Genomic DNA, 14,263 nt, shown 5'->3' on the forward strand with positions numbered 1-14,263 from the left:
AACCCTAACCCATATTACCAATAGCTTGAATGGAACAAGCTTAATAAACTCAAAAGAAAAGAAAGAAAAAAAAACTTGAGTAATCCAAACAGAAACATAAACCACATCAACATTACCCACAGTGGAAAACAAGAGAGCAACATCAAATTCCTAGCATATCACAACTGAATAAAACTAAAGCAGCACCGGGAAGAACTATCATCAATACCGACAGTGATTAGTAAGTTCAATAGAAACCATGAGAGAGAAAGATAGCAAGAGAGAGTGAGGATGGAGTGGAAATGGGAAGAGGAGACTCCAAAATTATCAAGCGCGCACAATATAAGCAACCTAGATAATAAATTCTGAAAATTTCAAGTAGAATTTACTACTACTAGAATGTATTGGCACTTCTAGCAGAACTAGTGCTGCCAACTACCACCAAGAATCAAGCAATCCAACCAGTCTCAGGACACTTCAACTCTTTTCGTGCATAAGCTCTCAGACCAGGGAATAGATCGCATGCATGAGGGATTCCTGTGAAAGAAATTTCAAAATCTCTTGAATCTCTGATGCTAGGCCTGCCTGGACTGAGAACCACCATAACCACCGGTGGCCTGTGAAGGGTCAGATCTCCAAGATGCATTAGAGTACCCCGAATTACCATTGGTGTCGCCATAGCCACTCCCCATGTAACCACCACGAGTCCCTTGTTGCTCTCCACCGCTAGCACTACCACCAGAGTTGCTTGTTGGAGTACTTCCACCATGCCCGCCAGAGGTCCCATACCCACCAGGATAAGAAGCGTAACTGCCGCCGTAATTTCCATAGCCATAACCTTGATTTCCATAACCAGAAACCCCACTTGGGGATTGACCCCTAGGAGCAGGAGCACCACTTCCACCAGGGGTACTCCAAGGAGCTGCAGCCCCATAGCCAGTAGCACCATACCCAGGAGTTTGGTTGCTCCAAGCACTTTTCAAGGCACCAGGTACCCCACTAACATAGCCAACGTTGGGGGCATTTGGATTCCCATACGATCCTGCAGGACCACCAAAACCAGTATTGGCACTTCCATAACCTCCATAACCAACCCCTGTATTTGCTGCTCCATAACCATAACCTGGTGCACCATAGCCAGAATATGGAGGGAAACCGCCTGCTGTAGTTTGAAGCTGCACATATCTATTGCCATCAACCCGACCATCAAATGCATTTGTACTGGTCCCAGAATTACTGTAACCTTGATATCCCCCACCACGGCCCCCACCACCAGGATTTGCATCTTTAGGTAGCGCTCGCTTTACCTCTACAAGTTTACCATTCAACTCATGGTAGTTCTTTTGTAGTACTCTATCAACTGCATCTTCAGTGTCAAATGTTATGAAACCAAAACCACGAGGTCGTTGAGTATTTTGGTCATACATTATTACTACATCTGTCACGGTACCATAATTTTCAAAGAATTGACGAAATCCATCTTCTGTCAGTGTAGAAGGCAATCCACCAACAAATATTTTCTTCGTCTTAAAATTTCCTCCCCCTCCAGAGCTCCTGCTGGTATTAAAGTTTCCACTTCTATTGGATGTCTGCTGTTCTTCTCTTGATAAAGCCCTTTTTGCCTCAACCTGTGTAATCAAAGTGGAACCTTTAACAAACAAAGGGACAAACAGATGTACAGATAAGGCAAAGATATACAATAAAGTAGCATATATGCTTGTTCATAAGAGGCAAGGAAGAACCCAATAAAGTAGCACAAATCAGCTCAAAAATTTTAGTAAGAACACAATACAGTAGCGCTTAAACCTCTAATAATCTACAAGTAAATCTGTCACGCCCCAATCCCGACATACGTCCAGAATTGACACGTGACGTCACTAAAAATCCGTATCTATCATATCCCACCTCCGGGATATGGGCAAGCACAACTCAATAATCGAATCACATAGTTATTTTCGTATGCTTTATGGTTGCATCTAACCTCCTGTTAGACTGCCTACTAGACAGGGATCAAGCCATTCGTAGTTCGTCATGCACAATAATTGACATATAACACAGTCCGATTAAGTCGAAAGGTATAACATTTCTCAATCAATCAATAGAACTTAACAAGCATGGAAATACAAGACTCAGGGTTACATAACAACCCATCTGAAACTCATGATTTCCCCTCCATCAATATATAGGCCATTAAGTCACAACATGATACCGCAATTCACAACATATATCATTTCAAAGAACCAACGATGTACAATACCATTCTCTAGCCACATTTATCAACACGTCTAGTCATAACAATAACCATGGTATCCAACATAACAATCCCACGTGACGATGAACATTTCCATTTCAACCATCACATCATCAATAACACATACAACAAGTCGAAACGCAAGGCTAAAGCAACACAATTCAGTTGAAGACTACATCTTTGGAAAAGGGGATTTTGGACCACCTCACGGACCAAGGCTCCAAAGGAGATTCCGGACCATCACTCAACGGAATCCAAACAGAACTCAGTTCCAGACCATCCAACCGAATTGAACGGAAGTCCAAGAAGCATAACAACGGCTCGAAGGAACAAGACATGATTCAAGTTACCCAATTCACAAAACTCAACGAAACGAAGCAATATTGAGCACAAATCCACATCACAAGGGTTATCAGTCATTTACTAGACCTCACATCTCCCAAGCAATTCAATATGCATTTCAATCACATGTCACAACCATTTTCAATACACAAGTCAAATTACATTTCACTTCATCGTACCAATCACTATACTTCCAACATTATATCTCATTACATAGCTTGTAACATATCAAGGAATCACGAAGCACAATATTAATATTTAATTACGTTAATCAATCAGTGTATTATAACATATCATTTCACGAATTTAATAAGGACTCTACATAATTCCCAACTTGGGTTATGAATAATAACATGGTAATTCTAATTTATTTTCACAATATCTATTGTGGGTAATCCTCATCTACTCAAATTTAGGATTCTAAGATCACCTTACGGAATGAACAAGAGCAAGGATTCCGAACCACTCAACGGAATCCAACATTGGGTTCCGGACCACTCAACGGAACCAAAATACCAAGCGGTTTCTCATAATCTACCCAGACCTGTCATATGTAAAGTCAATGCCAATATTATGGAATTGGTGCACTGGCAAATCAAGCACTCAAATAAGCTGAGAGGCTTGGGTGAGGGACAATAAAATAAGCATGTGATACAATAATAAAACCAGCCATCAATCATAATTTATAAACCTTGAATATAAATCTTTCTTAAGAAATCAATACCAAACTTTTGAAAACTCCAAGGGAGTCACCCAGACATCCAAAAGTTCATTTCAAACAACCATAACATCTCACACCCATATTCACATACACACAATGAAAGTAGAATTAGGGCGACACTACTCATCCAAAGCCTACACCTTTGCAACCATCTCAAACTAAACTCAATGAACTAAGGTGGATACAATCCTGGACCATCACTCAACGAGATTGCGAAGTAAGAGGGATTCGGGACCATCACTCAACGGAACCCAAACCAAGATACGATTCCTGACCATCACTCAACGGAATTGCGAAGTAAGAGGGATTCCGGACCATCACTCAACGGAACCCAAACCAAGATTCCTGACCATCACTCAACGGAACCCAAACCAAGATTCCTGACCATCACTCAACGGAATCGCAGAGTGGAGTAGGAAGGATTCCGGACCATCACTCAACGGAATCCAAACTAGGATACGATTCCGAACCATCACTCAACGGAATCGCGGAGTACATTGCATAACCACCAATGAATGAAACAACACATGAATCAAGTTACTCAAGTTATAAAGGCTCAACGAAACAAGATATGAAATAATGAAACGAGCATTTACACATGTTTCAAAACAACAAACCCCATGACAATGGGTTAACGGTCCACCACTAACCCTCACCATCATCAAATCAAGCCAATCATACAAAACAAACCATATTTCCAATATGCACGTCAAATCCCACTTCATATAACAATATCATTGGCTAAATATGAAAATTAACAATTTATAGGAAAAATGATTATAAAACCATTTCATATTCACATATATTAAAGTCACTCACATTTCATCATATCATACCATCTATGTAAATCAACCTACCTATTAAATATGCACATCAATTCACATACCATGATCATCGTCCTGTACACAAGCCAAATCATGTTTGATAAATATAGGTCTAAGGCTAAATATATATAAATATATATACATATATATAATCACATTTCAATAGAATCACCTTATAAGACCAAGTCAAATTCACAGATAATACCAATATAAGAAATCAAGGTAATAACCATATCACACATATTCAAGTCACTCTCTAACCAATGTAGGCCCACTAGACTTCACTTAAGTCTTCCATGGTACTAATTTTATTATTTAGAACATTCCAAGACATGTTGACCATAAATCAACTCTCGGTCAACATTGGGGTCCACAACAATCTGCAAATCAGATTTATGATCCATAACTTCCCAAAGTTCACATTATGCTTCGAGGACTAACATACTAAAGTTTCATTATGATCCAATGGTCGAATTATCGTCAATCACACAAACAAGTGGCAGTCCAAATTGATCACCACACCAAACAATTGAATCTTTGGAAACCAAGCTAGACATAGGTTCACATGGTCACTAGAAGGTATTTAAAACCTAGACAACACTCGTGAACGATCCCACGCACCGCTACACACGGTGGAAGTCAAGATGGAGGGTTTACAAACCCCGAATTTCAACATTAACTAGATGAGCTCAAATTTTCGTGGTAGCTAGAGCTCAACAAGGGAAACACTTTTCACAACTAGGCCGATGATAAATTCTAACCGGAAACCGTCCAATTTCACCGGAGAAAACCGGATTTCTAGAGTTCTAAACACCCAACTCTAAAATGAATATGAAAGCACAAACTAAGCATACCCACTTGAAGATTATGAAGAGTAGATGAAGTTTCATACCTTACTCGAAGGAAATTGTTGCCGGAATCGCCAGAAAAATGATAAAACCGCCAGAAAAGTTGTGGACTTTGTGACCTCGAACTGCAAAGATGGAAAAGAAATGGGAAAATCTAACATCACAGAGATGTAGGGCTCGTCAAGAGCTTTCCATGGACACCAAGATCATCCAAAACAGAGCTTGGATGAAAAAGATACAAGCGGGTCAAGTTTGGTGGGTTTATGGGTCAAATTCTCCCTAAAACGGGTTAGGCAGCACCCAATTTCCATTTTCTCAAAACCCTACCTTTTCTGGAGGTTTCCCTCCCATTTATAGCATTTTGGTAATATTACCAAAATGCCACCAACTTCAAACGACTCCAACTTCTCCGTTCGGACTCGGAAATAAGATCTGTTTACGCCTACGCGCTCATGGAATCGAACTCTACCTAACCAATTCAAGAGTTGACCGAAAAGGTTGAGAAAATTAGACATGACTAAATTACCCCTCACTTCGTTTTTCTGAAATTTGGAGAAATAAAGAACTAGTTTCAATCAAATCTTCGAAATACGTCAAGAATAAAATAAAATAATAATTTTAGGGACGGGATATCACAAAATCACTTTGAGATAAAAAGTTAAACGTTGTATTTGGAAATCTTACAATTGAAAACCATGTCAAGAATGAAAGATATTCAACCTCCCTACATGTCCAATTTTACAAAGTTTCTAACATATACCATCAAACCATGCCTACAAGAATACACTCATCCATTTAAATCAACGGTAAGTTGGTGTTGTCAAGCATCATACTTTTCAGGTAGATTACTGACATTACATTTGACGACTTATCATGTGTTTCCCTGAAGGACATTACGTGTATAAATGTGAATTAATGAGCACCCCGAACACAGATGCAGATAATAATACAAAATCCCCATTGAAAATCAGAAAAATGTGCAACCTTGTCGACCAAAATAGTGGGCTGCAAACATTACGTCTTATAAAATATGTCATGTGAACAAAATCATTTCTACCGCACTAGATAAGCGAAGGCAATTATGTTCTCCCTAACGAACTTGGTGTTCATCAGCCAAAGAAATCTATGCACTCAATAAGATAACCGCACTGCAAGTACATTGTATAAAAATACCACATGGAGCTTAAAAACCAACAAAATTACAAGCCAAAATAACCAATTCCGGAGTCCCTCTCGGCTAGCAGATGCAATCCCAACTTAAAATCAGCATTACCCAGTACGCATTGCAACCCCAAGAATGCAAGAACACCCAAAAGACAGCTCAAGAACATACAAGCAACAACAACCCATGAAAAGTAACAACAACCCAAGAACAACAACCCACAACACATTTCGGCACGATATCGAAATCCCGGAACGCAAAAATCTCAAAACCAAATAAAGAAACCAAGTAAATTAGCGGCGAAAGTGAAATGCAGGGTAATATTGGAAGAGGGGAAAAGTGTGAGTGTGACTGACCAGTCGGCCGTCAATGGTGTGCTTGTCGTTGAGGACCCGGTCGAGCAGAGAGGGGTCGGAGAAGACGACGAAGCCAAAGCCTCTGGGACGGCCGGTGACCTTGTCACGCATGATGACGGTCTGGGTGACATCACCGTACTGGTTGAAGTAGTCGGCTAGCTTGTCCTCGTTGGTGTCCCATGCCAGTCCTCCTATGAACAGCTTGCCTTCGTCCGAGTCCATTTGTAGAGAAAGGGGGAGAGAGAGAGAGAGAAAGAGAGAGAAGGAGAGAGAAACAGAAGGGGGGAGGACTCGAGGAGGAGGGAAGGGCTGCTGCCTAGGGTTTGTTTGGAAACGACACCGAATTGAGAACGTGGGAAACGGAATGCAACTATGAGGGTGCCTTGTAGTTTGTACAAATATTCTGAGTGGGGAAAAGAATTCAAGATGGGGTGGTGGCGCAGTTGGCTAGCGCGTAGGTCTCATAGCTTCTGAGTGATCCTGAGGTCGAGAGTTCGAGCCTCTCTCACCCCAAAAACAGTTTTTGTTTTTTTCGTAGGCTTGTGAAGTAGTATGTTCGTTAAGTTGGTAGGAGATCGAACTGTGGCCAAACTTAAACAACTAACAAATCACGTATTGAACCACGGAAAAAAAATCCATGTATTCAATTTTCTTACACAACAAAAAAAATCTGATTTTTTAAGGTTTTTTTTTCTTATGTTTAAATTTATTTTTAGTGATGTGATGTGGGATGAATGGTACAATAGAAAAAATGTAAGGCATTAGTAAAAGAACCAATGATACAACACATTGTTGAGTTTTGAACCTAAAAAACTTATATAAGAGTTCAAAAACTACAATTAAACTAGGTGTAAAGTTCATAGATCATTGCCACAATTAAGCAGATTTTTTTTTTTTTTTTTCACTTGGTATAATGAATGGTATCACATGTCTTTTTATCAACGCCTATTTTGTGGTGCATGATTTTGTGGAATGTAGGCAGTGGTTATGATCGATTCAATGTAAAAGAGGGCAAGGTGTGTATTTTTTGTTAGATATTTTCCAGAAAACATAGTCGCATATTCCTTATGAAAAACATTTAGTGCATCATAATAGAAAATAGGCTTCAATGTCAAAATAGTATGTGTTTTATCCAATGTGCCAATTTAGTCCTGCTGTTTTCATTTTGGACAAATTCATCATTGTGTTTACATCCGTTTGTCAATCCAAGACAATCCGTTAAAGAGTCGTTAAAAAAGACACCTGTGAGTAAGGAAGGGTTCTGCGGTAGAGCCACATGTATGCTAATGCAGAGCCATCTGATGAGAATAGACACCAGAAAGTCTACTCTGGTTCCTACACCCTGTGCAAGCTTGTCTGAATGGTGGGAGAACGATGACTCAAATAACAAATGTCAGCGGCCTCTGGGACGAAAAGAGGGAAACAAGAATCCCCCTGAATCAGACTCCGAATCGACTTTGATGGTTCGTGAAAAAAAATCGGGCAGTGCAGGAGAAACACATTTTGTCTTGCACCAGAAAACTTGGTGGTGTCCGTCCCCCTTGGAAGTTCAACTCAATTTCTTAACGCCGTGTTTTTCAGAGAAACAAATTTTGTAGCGGATGCTATAACTAACTTTCGGACATGGCGGACTGGATGGAACTTATGCATGATTTCAAGCACAATAGTAAAAACACAATCCATAAATTCAAGCAAGTCTCTTTGATTAAACCAAATATTACAACAGGCAAGCGTCACACAGAAAACAAAATCATAATTCACAAAAGAATTAAAAGAATAGACATCACCATCAGCGGACAACAACAATCACAAACCAATCTTGTTTCCGTAATTAAGAAAAAGAATCTCATCAATCATATTCAGCAGCACCTCCTTTGTTCAAAGCTCTTTCCAACCTTGTCTCGAATGGGGTACAATGCCAATTCACTCTCCCGTCAAGACCTAATCGAAGGAGCCTCACAAATACCTATCTGTATTTGCTGGTTGAGTTTGGTATTCCTTTGTAAGACGAGGCACCCAAACTCTTAGCAGCGGGAGAAGGAGCTCTGTGATTCCAGTATGTTCCAACGGACCCTATTATGGCCATCTCGTCAGGGCTTCTACTCGGTGACTTCCTTGGTGAAGATGAGGCTGAAAATTGTCTGAGCTCTTCAACAGTTAATGCACCTAAAATTGGTCTATCTTGATGGCCTCTTGCTGAGTTTGATCCATGGGACGTGCTTTTCTCAGGCGTGAAGGTGTCTAAAGCAGTTGTGCTGGCCTTGTTAACTGGCGTATGTTCTGATGAAGCCAACCAGTTCGAGAGGCTAGCATCAACTGCCAATTCTTGGTTGGGATTCTTTGATTGCTTCTTGTCTTGATCAGCTTTTGTTTTAAAGCTCAAACTTGGCTCTGAACTGAACGAAATCCGGGGTTCTTGATCCTGTGTGAAATTCTCTTTCTGAGGCTTCATCAGTGGTGTCCCTTTGGCTTTGACAGCTTTCCATTGTGTTAGATTCTCAACAGGGTTTAGCACCGAATGAACATAACCACTCCTATCGCGTGCACTGTGGTTCAACCCACCTAGTTTCATCGGCATTGGACTATCAAAATCCTCAGTCATTACTTGAGGAGTAGAAACCCCTCTATTTGATTCTACAATTTCATCTTCGTACTCTAGTTCCCCATCATCGTCATCATAATCATCCTCATCTTCATCATCCAGATCACTGTCCTCATCATAGTCCTAACACTTCGTCTTCATCATCGCTATCCCTGCAATTTTGGTACCGATGGTTAGGAGGGTATGACCCTGAGCTGGAAGTGACCGAACTATCTTCAGAGGAAGACTTAGATTGGCACGGTTTTACCAAATTCTTCTCCTCCTCCTCCTTCCCATTCTCTTTACTATCCAACAAAGGATCCGTAGTTTCGTTGGTCGAAACATGCTCATAGGTCTTAACATTCGAATCAAAAGTAACTTTCTTTCGAGTACTGAAGCTCAGTTGTTCCACTGGCTTGTCCCTACAGACCATAAACTTATAACTTCAATTCAATGTCGAAAACCCCAAAAAATGAAGCGTAATTCAAAAATCAAACAGATGCATTTACATTCAAAGAAAACAGTTGAGTGATAAACACAAAATTAAGAGGCAATTGAACCCACAAAAACCAATCATATCGCTCACCGGACTTCTTCCAATGCCGGGCTAATAGGTTTTTCCTCAACCTCCGGTGCAGAGGAGAGAGCAGATTTCACAGGCTCGAAACTTGTATGTCTCTGCCACAAACAAAGATTAATTGAGAAGAAACACAAATCAAAATCTTGAACTTTTAACACTTTTTTTCCGGAATAAAACCATTAAATGAAATTTGAAAAAAAAAACAAACAAACAAAAACAAAAACCCTACTAAATTGAGCCTAAATTCATCAAAAATTAATGTATGGGTTTTACTCAGAACTCACAGGTGTGTTAGCAAACTAGAACCCCAAAAAGAAGAAGTAAGGAATCAAAATTTTCTCAGCAACCAAACAGAGGGAAACACAAACTTACATGGTCTCGGTGGTGAACCCTGTACCTCCGATTCCTCCTGCGCTTGTTGTCTTTGGAAGAACCAAAACATTCAAGAAAGCAACCCATGATTTCTCTCTCTCTTTCCCTTCTCTGGGTCTCTCAAAGATTGCGTATTTCTGCAAAAGAAGAAGGATTTGGGTTCTGGGTTTTCATAATTTCAAATCTCCATCTTTCCCACTGAGAGAGAAAGGGCCGTTGGGGTTGGAAAGTAAAGAACTAGGGGAGAAGGAAAGGGACAAACGGTCATTAACTTTCGATGGATCCGGGGCTTTTTTGGAGGGGGACCAGATAATCTGCATGTTTCTTTAACGTGCACCCCTGAGATTTCTTGGACTGCTGGATTTAAAAGTCTTGGACAGTCTTGCAGGGAGAAAAACATGCAGACGATCCAAATCCTTTATGTAGGGTGGCCCCCTCCCCCAGGTTCTTTAATTTTCAAGCAAAGGGAAGTGACCGTTAGGGGATTTCGTGTCTGTGTGAATGATTACCCAGCCTGGAAAAAACTTGGGGTTTTTTATTTGACATAATCTGCACCGTTCATCGCTGAAACGTTGGTTGACTGTGGGTCCTAATTGAATTAACAGTTCCGTATTTATAGAGTAGTTAGAAGATAGCTCTTGTGATGAAAAAATTAGGATTTAAGCTTCTGTGCTAAAGTCTGTTATGATTTATACCCAAAATTAAAAATTCTTTCAATTTTCTATTAATTATTATCACATGAGACGTACATATTTGGCTAAAACGAAACTCTCCATACATATATTAGGCTAAAACGGATCTCTTCATTAATTGTTAACACGTGGGGCTTGCTCACATGTAGACATGTAAACGGGTCAGGTTTATTGGGTTTGGGTCGGGTTGAACCTGACCTGTTAAACTAACGAGTCATTCGTTTCACCCGTTAACAATTATTTTTATTTTTATTTTTTTTTGCATAGAGTTTATTTTTTTGTTGTTAAGACTTGACTGAAATTACTAAAACATCCTCAACTAACGGGTGCTAATGGGTTGACCCAAAGTGACCTGTTATTTTACGGGTTCACCCGTTAACGACCTGACTTGTTAAGCATTCACTCAAATACTAATATTAACGGGTCAGGTTCAAAATGCAAGGTCTACTCACGTGCCAATAATTAATAGAAAATTGACAAAATTTTCAATTTTAAGCATAAATCCTAACAGACTTTATTACAAAGACTTAAATGGCTATCTTCTAATTATCCTATCATCACGAGATTATTAATCCAACTAAGCCTTTAGAAAAATTAGAGAGACTGACTTGCAAAAGGCTTCAATTCTTTTTGCTTTTTTCTTTTCTTTAATAACCAAAAGAATTTGGTAAACTAATTTTTTCATGAGTTGGAAGTTGTAAAAGTACACAAAGGCTGGGAAGTTTAAAACTGACCACTCCTCTTCATTGAGGTAAAATCCCAATGACGTATGTTTTGTCATTTTCAGTTTTGATTAACGAATTCTCGTTATACGCATTGTTATAACCTATAATTTATTATTTTCTTAATGATCATTTTAAAGAAGTGTAAAATCAGGTGTTCCAAAAACATTGTTCAAATTGCAATGATCCTACATATTCCTAAGCTTTATTAGCGACATAATCAATAAGGTAGTTAGTAAATCGGGTACAAATAGTTTCATTTTCTAGCAAAAGCCTTAGTGATCAACGCTAGCATTGCGTTAATTGCAGGTTTCATGACAAAAGCGGCCGTAAAGAGCGGACCAACCTCGCCGTGGATGCTATGTCCGGTGACACAATACTAGTAGAGCAACATTTGTACCAAGCATGACATTAGCTCAAGGAGGAACGTTGTCTATTAAAAAAGGCACAACCCTAGGCAGAAGCATAGGACCCAATTTTGAGATCCCTCCGGCGTGTACTGATAAGCCTCGTGGTCTAGGATCGTTTCTCCGTTCCATGGATCCGGCACTACACAAAGAAACCTAGAGGGGTCACATTGCTGATAAGCCTTGTGTTGCAAGTTTTGATCACGATCACAGCTTGGTTGGCTGGAAGAAAGAGGCTGAGTGTCGTAAGAGAACAACTATTTGGGAAAAGGGACACAATTACCCTCACAATTTTCGTTCTCCTCCCTCAGTTTGCTTTGCTGGGAATTGCTGATTCCTTCGTCGAAATGGCTAAGATATAGCGGTTCTATGAGACTATGACCAAGCAACATATTGAATTTTCTGATTTGAATTGTAATACGTTTCATAGCATAGAAAGCCTTATGGGAAGGCTTTATAATACACAATACAAAGAAAGCTTTACACCCTTGTAACCGGATGCAACAGCACACATGCAGCAATAATACAAAGTAAAATGACCTCCCTGCTGTCAAGGAGTCAGCAATCACATGCAACATTCCTTTCCAGAGTGCACACCCTTGCTGCCTGCTGTCAAGGAGTCAGCAATCACATGCAACATTCCTTTCCAGAGTGCACACCCTTGCTGTCTTTCCTTTATGGCAATGATGACTATAGTTGTAATGATGGCAGGTTACACTTCCAATACTCCCCCTCAAGCTGGATCAAAGGGATCAATTGATCCGAGCTTGGATAGGAGATGATGAAAAGTAGTAAATGCCAGTCCTTTGGTGAAGATATCTGCTAGCTGATCATGACTGCGAATGAAGTGTGTAGCAATTACCTTGGACTGCACTTGATTCCGAACATAATGACAATCAACTTCAATGTGTTTAGTTCGCTCATGAAAGACAGGATTTGATGCGATGTGCATTACTGTTTGATTGTCACAGTGAAGGGACATAGGTTGCGGGTGAGGAAACCCTAGATCCGAGAGTAGAGTTTTGAGCCAAGTGAGTTCACATGTCGTTGATGCCATAGCATGATATTCTGCCTCTGCACTTGAGCGTGCAACCACACTTTGTTTCTTGCTCTTCCAGGTTACAAGATTACCCCCTACGAATGTGCAAAAACCAGTGATAGACTTGCGATCGAGAGAGTTCCCTGCCCAATCTGCATCTGTATATCCCGAGATCTAAGTATGACCATTATTGTGCATAAGGATCCCTCTACCAATGGAACCCTTCAGATAGCGAAGCACACGGTGAACAATCTTCATGTGATCTGTGTTTGGAGCATGCATGAACTGACTAACAAGACTCACAGCATATGATATATCAGGACGAGTGATAGTTAGGTAAATAAGCTTGCCAACCAATCTTTGATAATACTCTATATTAGGAATGAGATCACCATGAGACTGCAGCTTCAAGTTGCTATTCAAAGGTGTCCGAGCAGGTTTACAATCTGTCATGTTTGCCTCATGGAGAAGATCAATGATGTACTTGCGCTGATTTAGAAAACAGCCCTTGTGGGAATGTGCCACCTCGATTCCTAAGAAATATTTAAGGGTGCCCAAATCTTTGATAGCAAATTTGTGACTGAGATATTGTTTAAGAGCACTAATCTCAGAAACATTATCACCTGTAACAATTAGGTCATCGACATAAATAAGCACCACAAGTTTACCAGATTTGCCCGATCGCACAAATAGGGAGGAATCAGCATTGCTCCGAGAGAAACCAACTCCCTCTAGGACATGACTGAGCTTGGCATACCATGCTCGGGGACTTTGCTTGAGGCCATAAATGGCTTTATGAAGTCTGCACACCAGGTCTGGATTGTTTGATTGAGGATGACCCGGAGGGATTTTCATGAAAACTTCTTCTTCTAGTTCCTCATGTAAAAAGGCATTTTTAACATCCATTTGAAAGAGAGGCCATGTATTGTTAATGGCAACAGATAACAGCACCCTCACTGTATTCATCTTTGCTACAGGTGCAAAGGTCTCTTTGTAATCTACTCCATAAGTCTGAGTAAATCCACGAGCAACCAATCGAGCCTTGTGTCTTTCAATCGTGCCATCTAAATGGAACTTGATCTTGTACACCCAACGACTTCCTACAGCCTTCTTTCCTTTAGGAAGCTTCATGATGGTCCAGGTGTTGTTTTCGTGAAGAGCTTGAAGCTCTTCTGCCATAGCAGCTCTCCATTCGCTATGTAATTTAGCTTCTTGAAAGCTTTGAGGTTCATAGGTCTCAGTAACTGTATTGAGGAATGCAGCAAATGAAGGTGACACTTTGCTGTAATTAATAACAGAAGTTAAGGGATGCCTGACATTGTAAGTTACATAATCATTTAACTTGGATGGGAGTCTCCTCTCACGGGAAGGATTTCGACGAACTGTG

The 14,263-nt window shown here is 40.2% G+C and overlaps 2 protein-coding genes and 1 non-coding gene across 4 annotated transcripts; 1 reads left to right on the top strand and 2 right to left on the bottom strand.

Moving 5' to 3' along the window:
• Nucleotides 1–91: 91 nt before the first annotated feature.
• Nucleotides 92–6,720, bottom strand: LOC103958837 (heterogeneous nuclear ribonucleoprotein 1). The gene is made up of 2 exons (XM_009371152.3): nucleotides 6,484–6,720; nucleotides 92–1,607 (listed from the first exon to the last, which is right to left on the bottom strand). The coding sequence occupies exons 1-2, from the start codon at nucleotides 6,703–6,705 to the stop codon at nucleotides 555–557; spliced, it is 1,275 nt and encodes a 424-aa protein (XP_009369427.2). The 5' UTR covers nucleotides 6,706–6,720; the 3' UTR covers nucleotides 92–554.
• A 191-nt stretch (nucleotides 6,721–6,911) lies between these two features.
• TRNAM-CAU lies at nucleotides 6,912–6,996 on the top strand. Its single transcript is given in 2 exon segments — nucleotides 6,912–6,949; nucleotides 6,961–6,996. It is a non-coding gene; the product is annotated as a tRNA-Met (tRNA).
• Nucleotides 6,997–8,165: 1,169 nt separating this feature from the next.
• Nucleotides 8,166–10,362, bottom strand: LOC103958839. 2 transcript variants are annotated; one of them, XM_048574006.1, is made up of 3 exons: nucleotides 10,017–10,362; nucleotides 9,651–9,742; nucleotides 8,166–9,486 (listed from the first exon to the last, which is right to left on the bottom strand). In XM_048574006.1, exons 1-3 carry the CDS (start codon nucleotides 10,101–10,103, stop codon nucleotides 9,201–9,203), a joined length of 465 nt encoding a protein of 154 aa, XP_048429963.1. In that variant the 5' UTR covers nucleotides 10,104–10,362; the 3' UTR covers nucleotides 8,166–9,200. The 2 variants fall into 2 exon arrangements, with proteins under 2 accessions (XP_048429963.1, XP_048429962.1); XM_048574005.1 differs by having other exon boundaries at nucleotides 10,017–10,356.
• Nucleotides 10,363–14,263: the final 3,901 nt, after the last annotated feature.

The sequence above is a fragment of a genome, unplaced genomic scaffold (genome assembly GCF_019419815.1).
Source record: "Pyrus x bretschneideri cultivar Hongxiangsu unplaced genomic scaffold, Pyrus_bretschneideri_v1 Contig7, whole genome shotgun sequence".
Taxonomy (NCBI): domain Eukaryota; kingdom Viridiplantae; phylum Streptophyta; class Magnoliopsida; order Rosales; family Rosaceae; genus Pyrus; species Pyrus x bretschneideri.

What these genes read in the sequence shown, in the direction of transcription:
- LOC103958837 (XM_009371152.3), bottom strand. Translation starts at nt 6,705, where the DNA reads ATGGACTCGGACGAAGGCAAGCTGTTCATAGGAGGACTGGCATGGGAC. An exon ending in ACACCATTGACGGCCGACTG is followed by an intron (nt 1,608 to 6,483) that starts GTCAGTCACACT and finishes TTGATTACACAG; the next exon opens with GTTGAGGCAAAAAGGGCTTT.
- LOC103958839 (XM_048574005.1), bottom strand. Translation starts at nt 9,085, where the DNA reads ATGACTGAGGATTTTGATAGTCCAATGCCGATGAAACTAGGTGGGTTG.